The sequence below is a fragment of the Mustela lutreola genome, chromosome 1 (genome assembly GCF_030435805.1).
Source record: "Mustela lutreola isolate mMusLut2 chromosome 1, mMusLut2.pri, whole genome shotgun sequence".
Classification (NCBI taxonomy): Eukaryota; Metazoa; Chordata; class Mammalia; order Carnivora; family Mustelidae; genus Mustela; species Mustela lutreola.
The window spans coordinates 283,817,687-283,841,219 of NC_081290.1; the positions used below are offsets into that span (position 1 = coordinate 283,817,687).

Below are 23,533 nucleotides of genomic sequence, written 5' to 3' on the forward strand. Positions count from 1 at the left end.
TTGTGCTCGCTCTTTCTCTCTCTGTCAAATAAATACATAAAATCTTTCAAAATTAAAAGGTTCGGGGCGCCTGGGTGGCTCAGTGGGTTAAGGCCTCTGCCTTTGGCTCAGGTCATGATCCCGGGGTCCTGGGATCGAGCCCCACATCGGGCTCTCTGCTCCACGGAGAGCCTGCTTCCTCCTCTCTCTGCCTGCCTCCCTGCCTGCTTGTGATCTCTCTCTCTCTCTCTCTGTCAAATAAATAAATAAAATCTTTTTTAAAAATTAATTAATTAATTAATTAATTTAAAAAGGTTCTCTCTCTCCCTTTCCCTCTGCCCCACCCCCCCAAAATAAACAAATAAATCTTAAAAAAAAACAACCCAAAAGTTGAAGTGTTCTCTCCAGCAGCGCATATACTAGAACTGGAACTAAAACTGGAAGGATACAGAGAAGACGAGCGTGGCTCCCACGCAAGGATGACACAGCAAATTGGTGAAGTGTTCCATATTTTTGTAAACAAAAATGATTAAATCAAACATTCACAGTAAAAAACAAAAACAAAACCCCTTAAAGATACATGGGCTCGAGATAGAGGATGGGTACGGGTACATTATCACAGATACGGAAGAAATCAAAGTAATCACTAGAGACTGTTTTCAGAAAAAGTAGGACAACCAGCTGGGAAATCCAGAGGAAATTAATAGCTTCCTAGGATAGTGTGAAATACCAAGATTGACCTTGAAACAATTTGAGTTCGTGAATAGATTCATGACCAAATAAGAGATTGGAAAGATGATCAAAGATGGTGAAGCCCCCCCCCCCCAAAAGAAAGTCAAAGAAATTTTGGCTCCATTTATAAGATTGTAAATTGCTTCACTAACTAAACTTAAAACTTAAATTCCTGTTGCTCACCATGTTATCCTATAAGCCAGTTCTTGTATCCCAGGAAGTTTATCTTCTTCTCTTACGAAATACACACTAAGTTCATGCTAAGAAAGGGCAAGCATTGGGTATGATGATTACACAAGTAGCCAAAATGTCTAGCATGAGAACTGAGGCAAGTCTAGAAACTCTTTCACTCGCTTGAGGAACTAGTAAAAAGCTCACTTTCTTCTGTTTTCTTGAAGGGTCTGCCGTTTCCCAGGCCTGTAACTGCTGTCTTCCTCCTAGAGTTGCTTTGAAGAGCTACTCTTAGTTTTCCGAATCTCCACAGTGTAGAGGCGCCCGGGTGGCTCAGTCGGTTAAGCGTCTGCTTTCTGCTCTGCTCGTGATCCCAATGTCCTGGGACTGAGCCCCATGTTGGGCTCCCTGCTCAGTGGGGAGTCTGCTTCTCCCTCTCCCTCTGTTCCTCTCCCCATCTCGTGCTCTCTCTTTCTCACTCTCTCTCTTACCAAAAAAATACATAAAATCTCTAACAAAAATAAACACAATATAAATCTTTGTTGTGGTTATTCTTTGAACTATCAAAAAAGGCACCAGACCCAGATGGTTCTAACTCGCCTTTAAACAGCAGATCATTCGGACAGTGTTTACACTTTTCCAGATCAGAGGGAAAGACGGTAAGCACTCCGACACATTACATGATGTTAATAAAATGGTAACGACCAAATCCGATAAAGATGCTGCAAAAATGAATCTCAGTTGTAAATAATATAGTTGCAGACCCTCTAAATAAAGTACCAAATCAGGGTGCTTGGGTGGCTCAGTCAGTTTCAGCATCTGACTTGTGATCTCAGCTCAGGTCTTGATTTCATGGTCATGAGTTCAAGCCCCTCGTTGGGCTCCATGCTGGGCATGGAGATGACTAAAAATACAGACAAACTAATCAAATCAAATCTGGCAGCATATCAAAAGAATAATACAGGTGGAGAGCCTATTGGCATAATTCATAACACAAAGAAATAAGAAAACCGTGTAATTACACCCATTATATCTGATAAAAATGGATCATCTATTTCAAAGGAAAACAAAAGCTCTAAGGAAACTAGAAGCAATGATGTTGAATGCAAGTGCTAACATTTGGTGACCTTCCAGACGAGAGAGAGGTCAGGTGTGGATGCTGAGGTCCTGGGCCAGCCCTGCGAGACACCCCCAGGAGCAGTGCTTCCCCAACAGAGCCCACTTGGAAGCTTCAAGCCGGTGTTTCTCCTGGCTGTGGCACCTGGGAGACTGGTTCTCTGGCCCTCCTGCCATTCCATGAGCGTATTAGTCAGGCTTCTTCAGGGAAACAGAACCAACAGCATCTACACACAGGTAAGAGGAGTTTTGTTATAGGAACTGGTGTACACAATTATGGAGGCTGAAAAGTCCCCCAGTCTGCCATCTGCGAGTTGGAGACCCAGCAGAGCCCATGGTGTGACTCAGTCAAAGTCTGAAGCCCAAGAACCTTACAGGGGAACCGAGAGTGTAAGTCCCAATCCAGGTCTGAAGGCCTGAGGAGAGCCGATGTCCAAGGCAGGAGAAGACAGATGTCCCAGCTCAGAAGCAAATTCACCCTTCCTCCACCTTCTTCTCTCTTCAGATCCTCAACAGATTGGCTGATGTCCATCAGCATTGGGGAGGGGAACCTCCTTTTTTTAATTTAAATTTTTTTTTAATTTTTAATTTTTAAAACTAATTTCATTGGTAGAATTTAGTGATTCATCAGTTGCATGTCGCTTGTAGCGCACTTTACATCACGTGCCCTCCTTAATGCCCATCCCCCAGTTATCCCTTCCCCTACCCTCTGGTCCTCCAGAAACATTCAGTTTGTTTCCCAGAGGTCAGCATCTCTTACAGTTTGCCTACCTCCAATTTTCATCTTATTTTTCCTTCCCTTTTCATTAATTTTGTTTCTTAAATTCCACAAATGAGTGAAATCATGTGATATCTGTGTTTCTCTGACAGACTTACTTTGCTCAGCATAATACCTTCTAGTTCCACCCACATCGCTGCAAATGGCAAGATTTCATTCTTTTTGACGGCTGAGTAATATTCCATTGTATGCATACACCACATCTTCTTTATCCACTCGTCTGCTGATGGACATCTGGGCTCTTTCCATAGTTTGGCTATTGTGGCCATCGCTGCTATAAACACTGGGTTGCATGTGCCCCTTTGGATCACTCCATTTGTGTCTTTGGGGTAAATACCCAGTAGTGCGATTGCTGGGTCATAGGGCAGCTCTATTTTCAACTTTTTGAGGAACCTCCATGCTGTTTCCAGAGTGGCTGCACCAGCTGCATTCCCGCCAACAGTGCAGGAGGCTCCCCTTCTTTCCCATCCTCGCCAGCACCTGTCTTGTTCATTTTAGCCATTCTGAATGGTGTGGGCTGGTATCTCACTGTGGTTTTGATTTGAGTCTCCCTGATGCCCACTGATGTTGAGCATTTTTTCACGTGTCTAATGGCCATTTGTATGTCTTCTTCGGAGAAGTGTCTGTTCATGTCTTCTGCCCATTTCTTGACCGGATTTTTTGTGTTTTTTGGATGTTAGTTTGGTAAGTTCTTTATAGATTTTGGATCCTAGCCCTTGATCTGACAAGACATTGGCAAATATCTTCGGGCAGCAGGACCTTCTTTACTCAGTCTGCAGATCTAAATGCTAATCTCTTCCAGAAAAAGACTCACCCAGACATAAAACCTCTCTGTGCATCCCTTAGCCCGGTCAAGCTGACACATACAATTAACATCCAAATGTGCCACCTAAAATGGTCTACAAAATTCCTTTTTTCCTTAAAAAAAAAAAAATACAGAAACAAACAAAAAACGAACAAACAAACAAAAAAACAGAGCAGTATCTATTCTCTACAGCTAATACCTTCTATTTGTCCTGCTTCCTATTGTTTTTCTCCTTCCTTGCTTTCCTTTTCCATGATTGGCCGTTTAATGCCTTTTCTTTCTCCTGGCTTGGGAGTTATACATGCATTTTCTATTTTTTTTTTGGAGATTACCCTTAACACTTCAACAAGTGCATTCACAAAGTCAAAGCTTACTCGAGGATCTGTCTCCCCTCAAACTATACATAGCCTTTAGAACACCACATTACTACCCCTCTCTGTTCTTAAGGGTCCTGTTCTCCAGGACTCTCACTTTTTAAGAGCCCCCGCACCGCGCTCTCCCTAAGTCCCACATCACCACCATTCCTTCTTGCCTTCTAGCTCTCTTCTCTGCACTCACTTTCATTCTTCCTGACGTTTATCTGGAACTTCCTTCCTTCTGTTGGTGATAAACTCTTATGTCCTTTTGGTCTACATGTCCTTGCCCTGGCATAGGATAGGATGGCCTTCCTCACTCACGGGGCTGGGGTGAGTCCAAGTCCTTCCTCGATGGCCATTTCTCTGAAGTCCCAACACCCTGGAAAGACGGTCGGCCTTGCTCAGGGCCTGACGTCAGGCTAAGCTGGGTCCCACCCCTTCCTGCAACACCTGTCTCCCCTTCTCAGACCTGAATTACCAAATTCTGCCATCCCAAGAGATTCCCTTGGGGGGAGCCTGGGTGGCTCCATTGGTTAAGCGTCTGCCTTCGGCTTGGGTCATGATCTCAGGGTCCTGGGATCGAGCCCTGCGTGGGGCTCTGTGTTCAACATGTAGTTTGCTTGAGATTCTTTCTCCCTGTCCCTCTGCCCCTCCCACTCGTGCTCTCTCTCTTTCTCACATAAATATAATAAATCTTGAAGGAAGAGAGAGAGAGAGAGTGAGTGTTGTCAAAATCCTTTAGGCTGGCATCCCAAGCCCTGTACCTTCTATGTCTCGTGTGTCTGCGTCCAGCATGGACACGCCGCAGTACCTCCCTTTCCTCAGACCGCTGGCCTTTCCCTTCTCTGTGCTTCTGCTCTGGAAGACACTAGGAAAAGTAAAATTGCTTCTAAGCCAGCACATGTTCTGCTTTGGGGATTGGGGAGGAGACAGCTGGGGGTAGGGCGGGAGGTTCCCCAAAAGTGTCTGGAACACAGAGAACCAAGAAAGCAGAGGACCTCTCTGCACAGGCCCTCTCTCATAAAGCTACGTGTGGCCGCAGATGGTTTGATAAGGCAGACCTTGATTACCAAAATGCTTAATTATGGGAGAGGAAAGCACTCGGAGGCTTTGGAGACAAGCCAAGGGCGGGCGGCAAGGGAAGTAAGAGTCTGAAAGCTGCAGCAATATCCAGCAGGGAAACACTTGAAAGAGCAGGCAGAGGAGGCCGCTGGGGAGAACACGCCTGTCGAGTTCTGAGGCCGCGCCCCTCCACCTGTTCCACGTGGTCCCGTGGCCTCCTGAATCCCGTGCCATTTTCTGAAACAGGGTTCCTGGCGGGACAGATACTGCTCTGAGTCCCCCAGCACCCTGATAGGGTACTTGAAAACTCAAAGACGAGGGCAGCTCCCCACCTTTGTCCAAGCATCTCCTCCATTTTGTATGTGCTGGAGGGGAGGGGACGGATAATGCCTTGGCCGGTGACTCCCTGCGGGTGCGGGACTTGCACTGCTGTTGCCCTTGGCAGATCGTAGTTGGGGCAGATGGCTTGGGTGCTGCAGGCCAGGGGTAGGCACTGACTTGCCGATTGAGCATGCTGATTGTGACCTCTGCTGGTAGCTTCTAGAAATGTCGACAGAATATGGAGTCAGCCACCTCGTGTGCACTGCGGGCCCAGGTCGCAGAGTTGGAACCACAGTGCATCCCCCCAAGGAGGAAAGGGAGCGCTGTTCTCATGCAAGAATTAATGAGAACACAGTGAGAGCTGGGACTATGTCCGTGCGGAACACCCGAACACCCGGGACTGGTAAGGGAAAGGTTGCCGATGCTTGGCCCCTCACTGGGAGCCAGCAAGGGTTGCAGACCAGACACATTTTAGCAGCCGCAGACTCCATCACAGCAATAACTGAAAAAAACTGCTGCGACTCCTGGCCCTCAAGGGACAGCCTGGGACAGCGGCTTTGCTCCTCCACAGCAGCCCACCTTCCGAGGGGACAGTGGACTCTGGCGGTGTGTCCACCATGGCTTGAAGTGTGAGCCGCGGCCGCTGGCCTGACTTGCCGATACATCGCTGATACGGACCCTGGCTCCCACCGAGCCAATGTCCGCCTTCCCTCGCATGTTCTTCAAATACGGGGCAGGGGAGGTGGTTGGACTTTGAGTGAAGGCAAAATCCAGGGTCCTGCAAGGCAGGGCACTTCCCTGGGAGACATCTGGGCAACGACTAAGGGTCAGTTGCTGGCCTGATGCCTCCAGCCACACAGTAAGAAGCCCGATGCCAGTTCAGCTTCTTCGTATATTGAAGGCAGCAGAGGTCATATTTAAAAATTTTACTAAAGCCTTTTAGTAAAGGGGCCGGCAGACAAGAGGCCACACCTGAGGGGCCTGTGCAACAAGGGGCTTTGGGAGATTGGGAAGCTGTGAACCAAGTGCGGCCACTAGGCCGTCTCTCCTTCAGATCCCAAGGAATTAGCCTCAGCTTCGGAAAGCCTCTTCCACCCGCACTCAGGGTTTTGCATTCATGGTCTTCTTCCTGTTGCCGAGACAAGCGCTCTGCAAACCCCACACATATCCCCTGGGCTCACAACAGATCCATGCTAGCCAGATTTCAGTGGCCACCACCTGCGATTCTCTGCCTTACCTGGCTACCGAAGCCTGCTCTACCCACTCGCACAGGCAGGTGGGAAGCTAACACCCCCAGGAGCGGCCTCCTCCAACAACGACAGCTGTGCACTGGTGGGAAAATAGCCTCGCTGCCATGGCCCATGGGGGCTATTGCTGAAGGGTTAGCCACTGGCTTCCTTGTGAAGGAAGTTTCTGGTATGGTCAGCTGCACTTTCAGCCTTCTGGAGAAGTCAGCCTGAGTCTCCCACAACAGATGGGAGAGCAAACAGAAGGGATATGTCTTAGGCATGAAACAGGGAAATCATGCGGCACCTGGGTGGCTCAGCCAGTTAAGGGCCTGCCCTCAGCGCAGGTCCTGATCCCAGGGTCCTGGGATCGAGCTCTGCAGGGGCATCTGCTTCTCCCTACCCCTCCCCCTGCTCATGCTCTCTCTTGCTTGCTCTCTCTCAAATAAATAAGTAAATAAAATCTTCTTAAAAAAACAAACAAACAGGGAAATCGGAAGACCAGACTGAAAATAATCTTCTAAGAGGAAAGACTAAAGAAAACCACACAAGAAAAGCAAGGCGATATGGAAAGTAGAAGTAAAGGTGCTAAAATATAAATAACAGGGATTCTAGAGAGGAACATAAACATGGAGGGAGAAAATATTTGAAGAAATAATGGGGATAAATCTCCTGGAGTCTTACAGAATAAAGCCCAAAGAGTGCCTAACGGAGAAAAAGGAGGGTGTGAGGTCGATCTGGTTGTGACGTCTGTCACCCCATTGGTCACCGGGGTTGAATTGGCTGATCTGAATGGCTAGGTACACGTCCCCTTCCTCCCTCACTGCTCCGTGTGCATCCTTCCCAAAGCTGCACGCTTGGTTGAAGAGGACAAGCTTCCCCGATAGAGAAGGACCAGTCTTCAGTCAAGGGTAAATGAGTGGTCCTCAGTAGAACCTCCAGACAAGCTCTCAAGACCCATATGTAGGAGAATATGGGGTAGCCAGGCTTCCAAGAGTCCAGACACGGCCAAACAAGGTGCTGCATGTGGCCGTCTGCCTTTAAAACACACACACACACACACACACACATGCATGCACACACACGCACACACCTACACACACACACATGCACACACACACACATGCTCAAGAAGAAAGAAAGATAGAAAGAAAGAAAGAAAGAAAGAAAGAAAGAAAGAAAGAAAGAAAGAAAAGGAATAACTCACATCTACATACACCATCTCGGATTTTAAGACTCTCAGAGATTACAGAGAGAGGAAAGAGCATATGACGTGCGAGGCAACGAGAATAAAGAAGACAACGAAGTAATATTTTCAAAGTATTGAAGGAAAAGAATTTAGAATCTAGAAATTTATAGCCATCCAAATTGTCATTCAAATATGACAGATGGGCCCCATATACCAATGGTAATAAGTTAAATGAGCTGAATGTAGCGGTTAAAAGAAGAGTGACTCAGGTTTTAAGGATCCAGATACACGTCCTAGAGACTGGTAAAGCCTGGGGATGTGAATAGATTGAAAGTAACAGGATGGAAGATAACTTCTCAGGCAAAAATAAAAATACTAAGCAGAAGAAATCTAGGGGAGCTATGTTACCATCAGATAAGATAGATGCTAACTATCTTATCACTCCATAAGGGAGGGTTTGAGTCACAAAAACAGCAATTTTAAATATGTTGTACTTAATAACATTAACTCAAAATATATTAAGCAAAAATCAAGAGGCTATAGGAAGAAATCATTAAATCCACCCCAGGGACCCACAACTGGCAAATGTCAATCGAAGTAGCCACTTTGGAAAACATTTGGTGGCATCACCTAAATTCCGACTGAGAAATTCCATGCCTAAGAACTGTCCCAGGAGGAGCTTTCACACCCGAACAGACACATCTACAAGAATGTTTACAAGAAGGGGGGAGAACCCAAGGGCCATCAGCAGAAGAGCAAGTGGATAAATTGTGATATAGTCCCACAAGGAAATAATGGTGGTCAAACAAATGAACTACAGCAACATATGGCAATTAGGAGAATCACTGTAATGTAATATGAAATGAAATGTCCGTCCCCACATAGGACATTCAGCATGGTATCCTTTTCATATGATAAAATAAAATAAAAAACAAACAAACAACAACACATGTAGATACAAGAAAACCACATGGAAAGAAGACCAGGGCAGAGGGAATTCAAGCTGGTTGCCTTGGGTGCGGGAACCGAGTGGGATGGGCAGGGTTTGGATGAGGGTGGAGGCAAATGGTTGCTTGGGTTGTTGCACAGTCCTAGACTTCGTTTCGTAGTGGGAGGTTTGAAGGTGCTTATATTATTAAAAATAACCAACTAAATATTTAAAAATAATAATTTATGGACCAAAAATGGAATTGTAATGGCAATTAGAAAACACTCAAAACTAAACTATAATTAAAACACCAGTGGAGCCTGGGTGGCTCAGTGGATTAAGCTTCTGCCTTTGGCTCAGGTCATGATCTCAGGGTCCTGGGATCGAACGCCGCATCAGGCTCTCTGCTCAGTGGGGAGCCTGCTTTCCCCCTCTCTCTGCCCCTCTCTGCCTACTTGTGATCTCTCTAATAAATAAATAAAATCTTAAACACACACACACACACACACACACACACACACACACACACCAGATACTTCACACCTATCAGGATAGCTACTACTAAAAAAAAAAAAAAAAAGAACCCCATTTTTGTTGGCAAAAATGTGGAGAAACTGGAACCCTTGTGTGCTGTTAGTGAGAATGTAAAATGGTGCCATTGCTATGGAAAACAGTATGGCTGTGTTTCCTTAAAAAATTAAAAATAGATTTATCTTATCATCCAGCAATTCTACTTTTGGATGTATCTCCAAAAGAATTGAAATTAGGGTCTCAAAGAGATATATTTATATACTCACGTTCATTACAGCATTATTCGCAACAGCTAAAGGGCGGAAGGAGACTCCAAGAGTCCGTCAATAGATGAAATGAATAAGCAAAATGTCGTGTATAGTAAAATGGCACATGGCTCAGCCTTAAAAAGAAAGTGAACTCTACCATGTGCTGCAACGTGGATGAACCCTGAAGACATTATGCTGAGTGAAATAAGCTGGTCACGAAGGGAGATTGTTTGCACATAAATGTGAGTGTAGTTAACACTAAATACACTAAAAAATGGTTATGGTGGGAAATCTTGTTTCCCTCAATTAAAAAAATCAATTTTAAAAAATAACTAAATATAATACTCAATTTAAAAAAAATAGCAACTAAATACAAATACACATAGAGCTGCATCAAAGAACATTTTGGCCTTAAAGGTAAGACTGTCCCACAAAGGAAAAATAGTACCTTCGGAGAAAAATGATCTAGGGGACCCCTACGTGGCTCAGTCTGTTAAGCAGCTGCCTTCAGCTTGGGTCATGATTCCAGAGTCCTGGGATCGAGCCCCGTGTTGGGCTCCTTGCTCAGCGGGGAGATTGCTTCTCCCTCTGCCTGCTGCTCCCCATACTTGTGCTTGCTCTCTCTCTGATAAATAAATAAACAAAGAAACAAATGAGTAAATAAAATCTTTTAAAAAAGAAAAATGGGGGCGCTTGGGTGGCTCAGTGGGTTAAGCTGCTGCCTTCGGCTCAGGTCATGATCTCAGGGTCCTGGGATCAAGGCCCGCATCAGGCTCTCTGCTCAGCAGGGAGCCTGCTTCCCTCTCTCTCTCTCTCTGCCTGCCTCTCCATCTACTTGTGATTTCTCTCTGTCAAATAAATAAATAAAATCTTTAAAAAAAAATAAAAAGAAAAATGATCTAGAAGCCATCTCTTTAACCAGGCGATCAAAATTAGCATCACCGGGCGCCTGGGTGGCTCAGTGGGTTAAGCTGCTGCCTTCGGCTCGGGTCATGATCTCAGGGTCCTGAGATCGAGTCCCGCATCGGGTTCTCTGCTCAGCGGGGGGCCTGCTTCCCTTCCTCTCTCTCTGTCTGCCTCTCTGCCTACTTGTGATCTCTCTCTGTCAAATAAATAAATAAAATCTTAAAAAAAAAATTAGCATCACCAATAACTAGCCATTCTCCTTTCTGTGCTTTTTGATACGCAAAGAAGCACATAATCTGTTCTGGGCTATTTTTGCCAAAATTGTTTGACCCAAATCTAAGTATGCAAAAACAATCACACAAATCCAAATGAGGGACATTTTCATAAGATAACTCACCTGCTCTTGTTAAAAAAGCCCATTTAATAGGGAAAAAAAAACCCATTAAGGTTTCTGTTCTAAATTAAAAGGGTTAAAGAGACGTGACTACTCCATGTGCAAACCACGTGTGTTGTGCACAGTAAGAGACACAAGGTGGCATATGTTACAGAGCGGTGGCCCCACCAAAAGGCACACAGCTCTGGGCACCTGGGTGGCTCAGTGCATTAAGCCTCTGCTTTCAGCTCAGGTCATGATCTCAGGGTCCTGGGATTGAACCCCACATCGGGCTCTCTGCTCAGCGGGGAACCTGCCTCCCCCCCCCTCTGCCTACTTGTGATCTCTCTCTCTCCCAAATAAATAAATAAATAATCTTAAAAAAAAAAAAAAAGGCACACAGTTCTTTCAACTTTTCTTCAGGCTGGCGTGGGGGAGGAGGTAAAGCCAGAGTGTCCAGCCTCAAGGGTGTATTTAGAATAAGAGCCACAGAATGAACCCAAGCGAGCGTGAGGGCAGGGGAACTACGTAAAAATCCACAACACAGAAACAAGCAAACAGTGAGGACGAATGACAACAAAACGCTGGTGTTCTGAAGACCGACGGAGAAGTGTCTACGAAGACTGACAGGACTCAAAAGAGAAAGTGTAATCATATCAGATGTAAAAAGAAGACATAATGTGGATACAGTCAAGATGACAAAAAGGCAATTCTGCAAATTACTCCGTGCAATAAACTTCAAAACACAGATAAAATGAGGAAATAGGAAAATACTTTTCCTTGTTAGTATCAAGAACAGAAACCTGAACAACATACTATCAACAAAAATCCAGAGTTAAAAAGTCTTTACACCCAGGGTGCCTGGGTGGCTTGGTCGCTTGAGCAGCTGACTCTTGATTTCAGCTCAGGTCCTGATCTCAGGGTCAGGAGATGGAGCCCCACGTCGGCTCTGAGTGTGGAGCCTGCTTAGGATTCTCTCTCTCTCTCTCTCTCTCTCTGTCCCTCCCTTGCTAGTGTGCACTCTCTCTAAAGAAAGTATATTTTTAAAAAACCTTCCCACCCACCCTAAAGATGCCAGGCACAGTTGGTTTTACAGCAAGTTTTACCAAAAATTTTGGAAATGCAAAATTCCAATCTGGTACAAACGCTTGTAATGAAAATAGAGACAGGACACTCTAACTCGCTTTTTAAGATCGGCATAACCTTGATATAAGAAGGGCAGCACGGGAAAGAAAAAAACTTAAACCATCTCACCTATGAGACTGAATGCCAAATTGCTCCCAAATACCCAGCAATCTTTTGAAAAATAGATCATGCCTCTTTTATTCCAGGAATGCAAAGGATGTTTTATGGTGAGAAACCGTCAAGGTCTCCTACCACATTTACAGTTTCAAGGAGAAAAAACACGTGGCTAGCTCAGACTGCCGTGTGTGCTCCTTGGCCCATATATATGCGTGGTTGGATGATGAGGGAGGAAGCAGGTGGGGAGGCTCTGATCAAAGGACCTACTGTAAGGTTGGTGATTCACGTGCAGAACCTGAAGGGCCACAAGTCCCAAACCTAACTGCAGGAGTTGTCAGTACTGTTAGGCGACCAATCATCCAGACTGGCCATGACATGGGGGAAAGGGCTCTTAGAACACTCAGTGCTGGGGCACCTAAGTGGCTTGGTCATTAAGTGTCCGCCTTCAGCTCAGATCACGATCCCAGGGTTCTGGTATCGAGCCCCACATGGGGCTCCCCGCTTGGCAGGAAGCCTGCCTCTCCCTGTCCCACTCACCCTGCTTATGTTCCCTCTCTCATTCCCCCTGCTTGTGTTACCTCTCTTGCTGTGTCTCTGTCAAATAAATAAATCAAATCTTTAAAAAAAATTTTTTTCTAGGGACGCCTGGGTGGCTCAGTTGGTTAAGCAGCTGCCTTCGGCTCAGGTCATGATCCCAGCGTCCTGGGATCGAGTCCCACATCGGGCTCCTTGTTCAGCAGGGAGCCTGCTTCTCCCTCTGCCTCTGCCTGCCATTCTGTCTGCCTGTGCTCGCTTTCTCCCCCTCTCTTTCTGATAAATAAAATCTTTAAAAAAAAATTTTTTTTTTCTAAAAAAAACAAGAACGCTCAGCTCACCCTGGGACATCTGTTCACTCATGATTGGAATTTGCCACTAAGCTGGGAGGAGAGAAGTGGGATTCAGCTTCAGAGAATGACCAACAGGAGGACGCTGGGGAACACAAGTACTCTACCTCCTCCAGGATTCTTAGCTACAACCCACAGGAGCTAAATGGCTGGTAAGAGATGGAGAAGTAGAGATGAAAAGGTTTTGGGAGGGTTAATAGAGGCTCTTAGGTAAATCACACAATCACTGAGGGCTAGAGAAAACCAAAACCCTAAGGCCAGGGCTACAGATGTAAGGCCAAAAAAACCACAGCTCCACATAACCAAGTGGGTAACAGCCAAAGAAGTACTTAGAGGAAAATTTGTAGCCATAAATGTGTAAGAAAACAAGACTGAAATGAAGCATGCGGCTCAATAAGGTAGAAATGAGCAAACAAACCCAGAGAAACAGAAGGAACAGCTAGTAACGTAAGTGGACATCTTGCAGAGAAAATACACAAAATGGAGGACAAATGTTAGCTGGTTTAATCTGCTCTCCCCTGTTGTCCCCTTATTCTGGTAAGAGAACTGCTCTATTCCCCAGGAAGCACGTGCTGTACATATGCATCAGGCTTGGCTCATCTGCCACTCACCCCATCCTCCCTATTCTGCCCACAGCGCTTGCTCAGGAGAGGGCCAGTGACCCAAGATGACCCAATGGTCTTCCATGACATACACAGATGCTAACAAAGGAACTTTTTGCCTATAAGGACTGAGGGTAACCTGAAGCTTCCTGCAGCAGATGATGGCAGGGAGCCCGAGATTGACCCACCTAGCAAAGTGAAGATCATCCAAGAAACAGAGAGGGAGCCTGGGTGAAAGCATGGTGGTTCTAGATCAGCTCTGCCCACAGCTGTTCTCTTAAGACTTTTGGTCAATGAGCCCTCGTTTGCTTCTGCTAGTTTAGAGTTAGATTTTGTCACTTACAGCTAATAAATTCCCCAATAATACAAATACTGTGTATACCCTTTTGCCTGAAGACGCTTAAATGCAGATGAAATCTATCTACAGAAAAATATAAAGTGCCAAAATGGGCTCAAGGATAGAGAACCCGAACAGACAAAAGGCCACGGAATTAAAAGGCAGGAAGTCTCTACTCCTTAAAAAGGAACCAAACACAGATGTTTTTATAAGTAAAGCCTACCAAACTTTGAAGCAACACATAACTCCTGTTCTGCAAATTGAGGACCAAGAAAAAAGATGAACTGTCTCCAAGCCCATTCTACAAGGCTAGCATAAGACTGTTACCAAATTGGGACAGGGAGATCATTCAAATAAGAAGTGAAATAGTCTCAGGAATAAATATAAAAATCCTAAAGAAACATAAGAGGGGGGGGGGTTATATGAGATTGCCAGAATGGCTCAATGCAAGGAAGTCTGTCCATAGAAAGAACCACAATAATAAAACAAAGTCTTTCGGTTATCTCTATAGCCTCAAAATCTATCACTATTAAATAAAGGGGGAAATCCTTCAGTAAACTAAGAACAGAAGGAAACATTTTTAGCCCTAATGAAGGTTATCTATTAGGCCCCTAAGGCAAGAGTTTTGTTACATGACTCCTGAGAACAGTTCCCACAGGGAGAAAAATGAGGGTGCCACCCAACATTATACTGAAGACCTTGGCCTCCATGATCCCTAAAAAGAAACAAGGATAAAGGATAAAACTATCACCAGTAGGACAGGATTGGATGGCCCAGAAAGCCAAGAAAATCAACTGAAAAACTATGAGCACAAAAGAATTCCATTAGAGGGCGCCTGGTGGCTCAGTCTGTTGAGTGTCTGCCTTCTGCTCACTCAGGCCATGATCCCAAGATCCTGGGATCAGCATAAGGAGGTATGCATCCGGCTCCCTGCTCAGCAGTCGGTCTGCTTCTCCCTCTTCCTCTGACCCAACCCCCGCTTTGTGCTCTCTTGCTCTGTCAAATAAATGATAAAACATTTTATAAATTTTTGATTAGATTGGGGCGCCTGGGTGGCTCAGTGAGTTAAAGCCTCTGCCTTCGGCTCAGGTCATGACCTCAGGGTCCTGGGATAGAGCCCCACATCAGGCTCTCTGCTCAGCAGGGAGCCTGCTTACCTTCCTCTCTCTCTGCCTGCCTATCTGCCTACTTGTGATCTCTAATAAATAAAATCTAAAAAAGAAAAAAAATATTTATTAGATTAACTTGGGTAAAAAAAGACAGCTTTCCTAAATGCCAGTAACAGTCAGAAATGTAATTTCAAAAGATCCCATTCATAACAACAAATAACTCTAAAAACTCCTAGTACTAAATTGAACCAGAAAGAACCATATGAAAATAGCCTTACAAAAGCACATACACACTCCGTTTCCGGATACGAAAATTCAAAACTGTTAAGATAGCATTTTTCTCCACATCAAGCTCTGAGATTTAAAACCCTGCCAATTAAAATCTTAACAGGCTTTTAAAATGGAAATGGACAAGGTCCTTCTGGACTTCTTGTGTAAGGAAAAATACAAAATTTTCAAGTAACGGTGGGGCAGGGTGAAAGAGCTCTGAGATCACGAGTCCTGCCATAAAACATGGTATGTGCACTTAACACCAACAGAACAGATGAGAAACTCCAGAGAGAGTTTGCAGGAATTTAGTTTATTTTAAAAAGGTGTTTTAGATCCGTAAAGACTCATTCAATAGATGGTATAAAGATAAGTGACTACCCCTTTAGAAAAAAAAAATTTTGCCTCCCATAAAAAATAAATTTCAGACAAGTTAGATACATGTACACATTCTTAACTCATCTGAAGTTTTCTGTATATATACACATACACACAAATATATAGACATGTATATGTTTAAAGCTATACTAAGCTAATAGGAGGGAAAGTGACCAAGAAGCAGATAACACGAAGCCGTAGCTGGAAAGGATATGCGACCAGTGACAAGTCCTTCAGATTGTGTTTTAGATGGGAGAGTCCACAGCACCTCTGATGCTAAAAGATTCAGTAGAGAGGAAGGGAAAAAACAAAACGTGCATGAACTCCTTAAGCAAGAAGACAGACATGGTCCAAAGCACAAGAGGAAAGGTTTAAGTCCCACTGGGTTACACAGGGAAGTTGAAGACAAGACAACCCAGAAGCACATCTGTAGGCTTGGTAATGAGCAGGTGAGAGTTCCCTCCAATGGCTACAGTTTCTTAACAAAGTGTGTGGTCAATACCTTACAGGGAAGGCAGAATTGGTAGACAACATACAAGCTGTGAAATAGGACATCCCAGAGATCTATAGGCAGCGCTCAGTGTCCACCTGAGGTTTAGAATTATGAATTTAGGTTAGCTGTTTTCTCTAGCAGTTACTTGAGCACAGGCCCAGACGTGGACAGCTGTGTTGGCCAGGGTTAGTCTTACTGGATAAGTACAGGGGAGGGAAATGAGGAAGTGGAGGGTGTGGATAGAATCCCTGTTGCACAAGGAGGGAAGTGAAGATAGGACAGTAATGGGAAGAATGTGTGTGGTGTGTGGTGGGTGGCGGGGGTGTGGGGGGGGTGCAGCAGATGAAGATACAGAGGAGGTAGTCACAGAGGAGGTAGTGGAGCAAGTAAGCCAGAAAGCCAGGAGGCGGTGACTGCACATACTTGAATTCAAAAGGGGCCGCAATTCCTATCAATGGCGGGAGGGCAGGGAGTGACTAATGAGGTAGGCAGCAGCCTGGAGAGGAAGACAAGGAACTAGGGGGCCATGGCGTTGAGCGGGCCCATCCATGGGATGGAGAAAATGCCAGCAGAAGCAGGGCTGGAAGACTCGAAGCCAGGAGATAAACTGTTCAGGGTGTGAACAGTGATTAGAAGATCAATGCCAACAACGAAGAGAGTGTATATAACCAGGGGTGAAAGCTTCAAGGAAGTGGGATGAGGTGGCTTGCAGGAAAGCTGCGGAGTTAACAGTCAGAGCAGCCTCAAAGAGGCCACCGAGCAGAGTGATGTACGCAGCAGTATGGAGGCGGTGCACCCGCAGACAGTGAGCAGAAAGCCAGGAAAAGCAGCTTACCAGGTGCTATGAAATTTGTCCTGAGTGTCTCTTAGAGGTAGGGCGCTAGGTCCTAGAGCTGTGTTCCTGAATGCCTGAGTCAGTATTAATTACCAGCAAATAATACAGATGGATTGTTCCGAGTTTCTATTAAATACATCCAAGAAGGCACAGCACAGAGCCTGGTGCTCACTGATGGCCCAATGAGAGAGAGAATCTAGGAAAAGTTCCAGCCATTCCCATTTCCTGCTCGTTTAGGACCTGCACCTGAGGGACCCACCAAGGAGCAGTTTTTCACTTCACCACGGGTCCCTCCTCCCTCTAGAGAGCCACTCAGACACCGGCACAAGTCATCACCCACCGGGGGTTTAATTCTCCTTGAGCAAAAGGTCAGTTCAGAGAGGGGTCCTGCCTTGTCCCCCATCCCGGGGGGAAGATCTGTAGAGCACCCTGAGAATGTCCAAGCTCAGAGGAGCCAAGAACTAGTCTCTGAATAAGAGAAGTGGATCCAGGGACTCAGGCCGCCTCCTCCTCTTCGCTCTCCTCCTCGCTCTCATGATACTGTCTGCGGTTGGTGTTAACGAAGAGGTCGGAATCGTCTTCAGAGCTGGACTCTTCTCCGGAGGACTGTGGCTCTGCTGGGAGTTCTGGCTGGGTCTGTCTGCACGGGGGAAAAGGGACAGGGTTAACCCAATGCCTTCTAGAAAAACTAGATCTGCAATCAAGGAGCCCCACAAAAAGGAAGACAACATGGTCAAGAAAGACCGACTAAAGACCACCTTCCACCTCACCTCCGAAGTCTGCGAAAACCACTGGCTTTAATAATAAGGATTCTACAACCACGAGCTAACGCTCAGGGCACTCATACCACATACCAAGTATTATACTAAGCAATTTTACAAGCATTAACTCCTTTGATCCTCACAAAGCTCCCACTTTATAGACGAGGAAATCCAGGCTTAAGAGATCAAGTGACCTACTTAAAATCATTCATTTACAAGAGGCAACACCATGACCTCAACCCGGGACATGGGACTTCCAAGCCGTACTCCCAACCACATACTTAGGAGCATCTTACCAGGGCCTCTACATAGGAAGAATGTTTCTACTTCCTCCTCAAGGCGCCAAGGCCTGAACCCCCATTTTTTGTCCTAAGCCTTCTCACCTGTTCCTGTTGTTGTGTTTCTCAGCCACTTCTGAGAAGGCCTCAGGCCTGCACCAAGAGAAGAGCCGGGGTCAGAAAGGAGACAAAACTCGACCAGCACAAAACCCGTTTCGAGCTGTCCCTGCCTAGGATGCCATGACCTTCCCTCCTCCAATTTCACAGCTAGGAAATCAGTCTCCCCAGAAATGAGACAGCCAATGACCAAAGTAACTACCCTACCAGAGCCCTTCCTTCTGCAGAGAGCGCACGTGGTCTTTGCAGAGCACAAAGGAGATCTCAGCCTTCACTTTTTCTCCCTCTTCAATAGGGTCAACAATGAGGAAGTCCCCTGCAGGTAAGAAAGAAGAAAAAACACAGCAGATCCCACTTGCAGTGGGGAAGGCCAAGCCGACAGGAAGCAGCTGTCTCCTACGGGCTGCCTCTCTCACCTCTCTTGATCCAGATGTTCTTCCGGTATTTGGAGGGCATGCTCACCAGGAAGCGCTGCCCCTGGGCCGTCTCCACCTCATGCAGATTGTTCCCGGGCGTCCTGAGCACCTGCTCCAAGAGAGACCCAGAACTAATGAGCCTCATCGCTTAGCTCAAATATCCAGTGAGCTGTGCTGCACCCTACCCCCGTCCTAGGGGCCCAAGGGGACTAGAAGGAGGGGGAGGCAGGGCAGCTTTTGCCCCATGCCACTCACCCTCACGATCTGCTGCTGGTCAGAGGGCACCATGTGCTCCCCCAGCACCTCTTTCACCACATGCTTCCTCTTGGTGGCCTGAGACATGCTGGGTCCTGTTGCAGGGGCTGAGGGATGCAGAGACTGTCAGCTCCTCCTCCTGAGTTTCGTGGATGGCAAGTTCAAACCCAGGACTGTTCTGAAGATGGGAGAGAGACCTTTTACTGAGAAGTGACTGTGTCCTGGTTAAGAATGTGAGCTCGAAAACCCAATTACTAGGATTCAATACCTTGGCTATTTCCTAGTTGTTCAACTTCTCTAGCTTCAGAGAAAAAGAACAGCTAACTCCCATCACTGTTAATAGAATAAAATAACGCAAACTAAGCACTTAATACAGCAAATGGCACATAAAAACAACTCCCGTGAGGGGCGCCTGGGTGGCTCAGCTGGTTAAACCTGTGCATTCCGCTCAGGTCATAATTCCAGGGTCCTGGGATGGAGCCCCCCATCAGCCTCCCTGCTCAGTGGAGAGTCTGCTTCTCCTCTCTCCGCCCCTCCCCTGCTTGTGCTCTCGCTCTCAAATAAATAAGTAAAATCTTAAAAAAAAAAAAAAAAACAACCCTCCTGTTGTAAGTATTGACATAATCACAGCAACTAAATACATGTTCTACATGTAGTAGCGGTAGTCATTCTGGCTACCGCTGGGGAAGGAATGTGCGATAAACAGTATCTTCCTCACACGTTTGTACATCGCACGTGTCTCACAGCCACACAGCACAGATGCTGTTGTTTTGTTTTGTTTAAAACACTACAGCCAGAAGCCACTTAGGAGACTTAGGGACCACAGCGATGGTCCCTGCCAAGAACGAGTTAAAACGGGTTAACAAAAGGTCTGGAAAGCCGGCTTGGTCTGCGGCGCCAGCCAGATTTCTGACGCGGGTACTGCAAGGACTGGTACCACCCAGGCAGAGCGCTTCCCAGAGCAAACTCCTCAGCGTCAGCTCTAGCTGCCGTCCCCTGCCCTCGTCCCTATGCTGGAGGAGAGACGCTCAGAGAGAGACCCACGGGGGCGCCTGGGTGGCTCAGTCGTTAGGCGGCTGCCTTCCGCTCAGGTCATGATTCCAGGGTCCTGGCATCGAGCCCAGCGTCGGGCTCCCTGCTCAGCGGGCAGCCTGCTTCTCCCTCTCCCCTAGCTTGTGTTCCCGTTCTCACTGTGTCTCTGTCAAACAAGTAATGAAAGAGAGAGAGAGAGACCCACACTTACTCTCTCGCCCTCGTCGCCCACGGGCACTGCCCGAACGACCTCGTTCTCCAGGCTGGACACGGAGGGAAGCTCGCCCACGACTCACTCCGCAGCTGAGTCAACGAGGGCACAGAAAAGGGCCGGCGGTCACCACACCGGCGTGGACGTAGACTCAAGCCCCCCGCGCCTCCGACTCCTTCCTGACTCCTCCAAGCCCGGTGACGAGGAGGACGACAGGAGCCCTCCGGAGTCGGACCCTTCAGAGCACCGTACTTCCGATACTATACCGGAAGCCTATCGGCCACCCTCCCCTGCCTTGTCCGTCCCTCAAACGCTTCCCCCCGCCCGGTCGGCCAAGGCTAAGTTCTTCAGTTCCCGATGCCGCCCAGCGGGCAATGGAGTTTTCTCGAAGGCTTCAGCTCCTTGAGACCGGATGTGCTGCCCGAGAAGCGAGACCATAGAAGGCAGCCGGGCTTCCCGCAAGACGACCCGAAAGCGGTGCTCACTGAGGGCGCCGTTGAGGTCGGGGACGCCTCATCTCTATGGCTCTGTGCGGCTAGAAGTGCCCGACTCGGAATTTTTTTTTAAAGGCAGCTCGTGGGGCGACCCGGAAGCGGAAGTGGAAGAAAGTTCTAGTGTGTTGAGGTATCGCTGGGAGCAGCCGGGTGGCGGGAGGAGCCGTTACAGAAGCCGGAGCTGCTGGTGAGCGCTCCCCGCGGAGCAGGCCCCGAGCTGGAGGCGTGAGGGGCCGCGGGGAGGGGGGGAGGTGAGGGACCTCGGCGCCGTAGCGGGCCAGAAGATGCGCCTTCGGAGAGGGCCCGGGCCGCCGTGCGGGGAGAGGGCGGGGCGCGGCGGCGCGTGGAGAGGGCGGGGAGGTGGGCGGGGCCGGCGGGCGGGGCCGGCGGGCGGGGCTGGGCGGGAGCCTGAGCGATGACCCCGAGGGGCTGAAGGAGCAGGTTTACGCTCTCCGCGGCCCGCGCTTTCTGAGCGGTGCGTGCGGGCGAGCGGGGCCGAGAGACCCATCGTTTGCTTTTCAGGCCGGGGAGCCGCTCTAGGAGGGCTCAGTGCCGCCTTAGCCAGCCAAGGTCACAGAGAGAGTGACAGTTTCAGGGAGGACTCAGAACCATTCTTTTGCGTAGCGGGGCGGGGTGGGGGGGGCTCTTCTTGGACTTCAGTTCTCACATCCGTGAACTGATGAGAATTGAGTTAGCAGCCATAATGGCTGGTTCCGCTTTCTCATAACAAAACATTGCCCTGGTCTCTTGGGAGTTCCCGGTTTTCAGCCCTAACTCCCTTTTCTTGGGATTCCCAGATTCAGCTGATCAAGATGACAACCTCCCAAAAGCACCGAGACTTCGTGGCAGAGCCCATGGGGGAAAAGCCAGTGGGGAGCCTGGCCGGGATTGGTGAAGTCTTGGGCAAGAAGCTGGAGGAAAGGGGCTTTGACAAGGTGTGGGCAGGCTGCATGCACCTGGAAAGGGCTGGGGGTGGTGGACTACAGTGTTTTCTGGTGCTTTGGGGGTGAGGAAAGCGAGAGTAGCTGTTGGGGGTGGCTGTTGATGTGTGATGTGAAGAGGCAGCCACCGCCTCCCCTACTTCTAGGCTCATGTGCTTTGAATGCCACAGAGTGGTCTTCTCATTCTTTCTTAGTCCCGCAGAGCACTCAGCAGCATGCCCTTTACTTTGCCTGTTTTGCAGGCCTATGTGGTCCTTGGCCAGTTTCTGGTGCTAAAGAAAGATGAAGATCTCTTCCGGGAATGGCTGAAGGACACATGTGGTGCCAATGCCAAGCAGTCCCGGGACTGCTTTGGGTGCCTTCGAGAGTGGTGCGACGCCTTTTTGTGAGGCTCACTTGGGGAGCCCCCAGCCCCTAGCCCCAGCATCGAGTCTCCAGAGTTTGCAGCTGCACGGGGACTCCTCCCCTGTCCTCTACAAAGGAAGAGATTGCTGTTGTCGTACTCACTTTTGATGTACTTCAAGGTCTTTGGGGAGTTCTCTCCCCCACCATTTCAACTTTTTTGCATGCATCTCCCTTCTTCTTCCCCTGCTAGTTTCATGTCAACAATTATCGGCTTTTCCGAGTGGATTCCTGGCCCTTCCCTCACCCCCACCCCCACTGGTCTGTTTTACGCTATTTGGCTCCTTTTTTGGCGGAATAGTCACTGTCCTTGTAAAGTTTTTTAAATCAATAAAGTCAGTGGCCTTCATGACTGGGCTTTAGGTGTTGAAAAGCAGGTGGGCTGGGACTTGCCCCAGGATCGACCAGGTCTGCCACACACCTTATCAGCACAGATCGAAACTGGCAGCTTCCTTCCCGCTCTGGAGGGCAGCCACCCTAGCCACGTGGGCTTCAGGCAGGTGCCTTGGAGTATCCCTTAGTGATCTGGCAGAGAGCGTGGGTTGTCCCCTTCTGGGATCTGGGTGGGCTGTGATGTTCCAGATGTCAGCTGAGTCAACAGCTGGGCTAGGCAGCACCTGGTGGAAAAGTCAGTGGGAGTCGGATTCCAGGAAGAGGGTGGATCAAATGTGGGTTAGAGTTCACCTGACAATCATCATGGGCTCTCCTGGCCTTTGGGAGGAATGGGCAGGGCTCTGGTCATCTCCTTGGCTCTCTTAAGGAGGCAGAAAGAACATGGACATCACAGCTGTGAATGAGTTACATGTTGGGTACATTTTTATCCTGGTCTTTGTTGAACACTCAATATGAACCAGGCCCATGGCTGAGATCTTTGCAAACATTTCTTTCTCCCACAGTAATAAATAATTGTTTTCTCTTTTATAGGTGAGGAATTCAGAGGCTCAGAAAGACTGAGTAATTTGTGGATTTACTGCTAGGAAGGAGCCAGTTTGGTTCTCAAAGTGTAACTCTAAAACCCATATACCCGAGGGCCCTTTGTTCCCTGGTCATGTCACTTGGCCTCTCCGAGCCTCTGTTTCCCCACTTGGAAAATGAGGTTGTAAGGATCAGCTGAAATGCTGCTTGTGTACAACCAGCCCTGCCTGGATTTCCTTCCTTCTGCGGAGCATCGTCAAGGAACTGCTGGCCTCCAGAATTCTCAGGGGGCTCACAGTCTGGTGAGGAGAGAACGACAGATACTAAATGCAAAACTTGGGAAACCTCAAGAAGGTTCTCGTGCTCAGGGTATGGAAAAATTAAGGAAAAGTTGATAAATTCAACTCCGTTAATAGACCTTTTATTTGTCTGAAGATAACCACAAAGAGGGTGGCGGTGCTGGCCCTGGGGTGGGAGAGGGATTTGCAGTAAACACAAGCAACACGGGACCACATCCAAGGAAGGTGACTGTGATGAAGACAAGGCAGACAACACAATAGAAAAAAGAGTAAAACACCTGAAAGGCAGCCACGAAAGGAACACCTAGATGCGGGCATGAGCTCGGGAAAAGGTGGTCAGTCACAGCAATAATCGGAAACAAGTGAGATGCCATCATCGCTGGCAGAAACGCTCACGTCAAACAGTCCTGAGTGCTGATGAGGGAACGGAGCAGCCGTGTCCGACGCCCAGCTAGTAGGAGTGTAGATTGGCCTGAAGCCTCGGGAAAACAGTCGGGCGTTTTCCAGTGAAGCTGAAGATAAGACCTGTCCTGTGACCCAGCAA

General features: G+C 47.7%; 2 protein-coding genes and 1 pseudogene across 5 annotated transcripts; 2 read left to right on the forward strand and 1 right to left on the reverse strand.

Annotated features, from left to right (window-relative positions):
- The first annotated feature begins 376 nt into the window (after positions 1-376).
- LOC131822929 (U6 spliceosomal RNA) lies at positions 377-494 on the forward strand (annotated as a pseudogene).
- Positions 495-15,459: 14,965 nt separating this feature from the next.
- On the reverse strand, positions 15,460-20,311 carry EIF1AD (eukaryotic translation initiation factor 1A domain containing). Of its 3 annotated transcripts, XM_059147831.1 has the most exons (7): positions 19,939-20,311; positions 18,964-19,028; positions 18,696-18,873; positions 18,441-18,549; positions 18,232-18,340; positions 18,013-18,060; positions 15,460-17,508 (listed from the first exon to the last, which is right to left on the reverse strand). In XM_059147831.1, exons 3-7 carry the CDS (start codon positions 18,780-18,782, stop codon positions 17,364-17,366), a joined length of 498 nt encoding a protein of 165 aa, XP_059003814.1. In that variant the 5' UTR covers positions 18,783-18,873; positions 18,964-19,028; positions 19,939-20,311; the 3' UTR covers positions 15,460-17,363. The 3 variants fall into 3 exon arrangements, with proteins under 3 accessions (XP_059003814.1, XP_059003825.1, XP_059003805.1); XM_059147842.1 differs by lacking the exon at positions 18,964-19,028 and having other exon boundaries at positions 18,696-18,790; XM_059147822.1 differs by lacking the exon at positions 18,964-19,028.
- A 158-nt stretch (positions 20,312-20,469) lies between these two features.
- On the forward strand, positions 20,470-22,124 carry BANF1 (BAF nuclear assembly factor 1). 2 transcript variants are annotated; one of them, XM_059147868.1, is made up of 3 exons: positions 20,470-20,619; positions 21,230-21,367; positions 21,616-22,124. In XM_059147868.1, the coding sequence occupies exons 2-3, from the start codon at positions 21,245-21,247 to the stop codon at positions 21,760-21,762; spliced, it is 270 nt and encodes an 89-aa protein (XP_059003851.1). In that variant the 5' UTR covers positions 20,470-20,619; positions 21,230-21,244; the 3' UTR covers positions 21,763-22,124. The 2 variants fall into 2 exon arrangements, with proteins under 2 accessions (XP_059003851.1, XP_059003860.1); XM_059147877.1 differs by lacking the exon at positions 20,470-20,619 and adding an exon at positions 20,815-20,907.
- The last annotated feature ends 1,409 nt before the right edge of the window (positions 22,125-23,533 follow it).

Coding starts and splice junctions, on each gene's coding strand:
- BANF1 (XM_059147868.1), top strand. CDS start 21,245: ATGACAACCTCCCAAAAGCACCGAGACTTCGTGGCAGAGCCCATGGGG. Junction 21,368..21,615: donor AGGAAAGGGGCTTTGACAAG/GTGTGGGCAGGC, acceptor CCTGTTTTGCAG/GCCTATGTGGTCCTTGGCCA.
- EIF1AD (XM_059147842.1), bottom strand. CDS start 18,782: ATGTCTCAGGCCACCAAGAGGAAGCATGTGGTGAAAGAGGTGCTGGGG. Junction 18,550..18,695: donor ACCAGCAGCAGATCGTGAGG/GTGAGTGGCATG, acceptor CTCTTGGAGCAG/GTGCTCAGGACGCCCGGGAA. Junction 17,509..18,012: donor AAACACAACAACAGGAACAG/GTGAGAAGGCTT, acceptor TCCCCCGTGCAG/ACAGACCCAGCCAGAACTCC.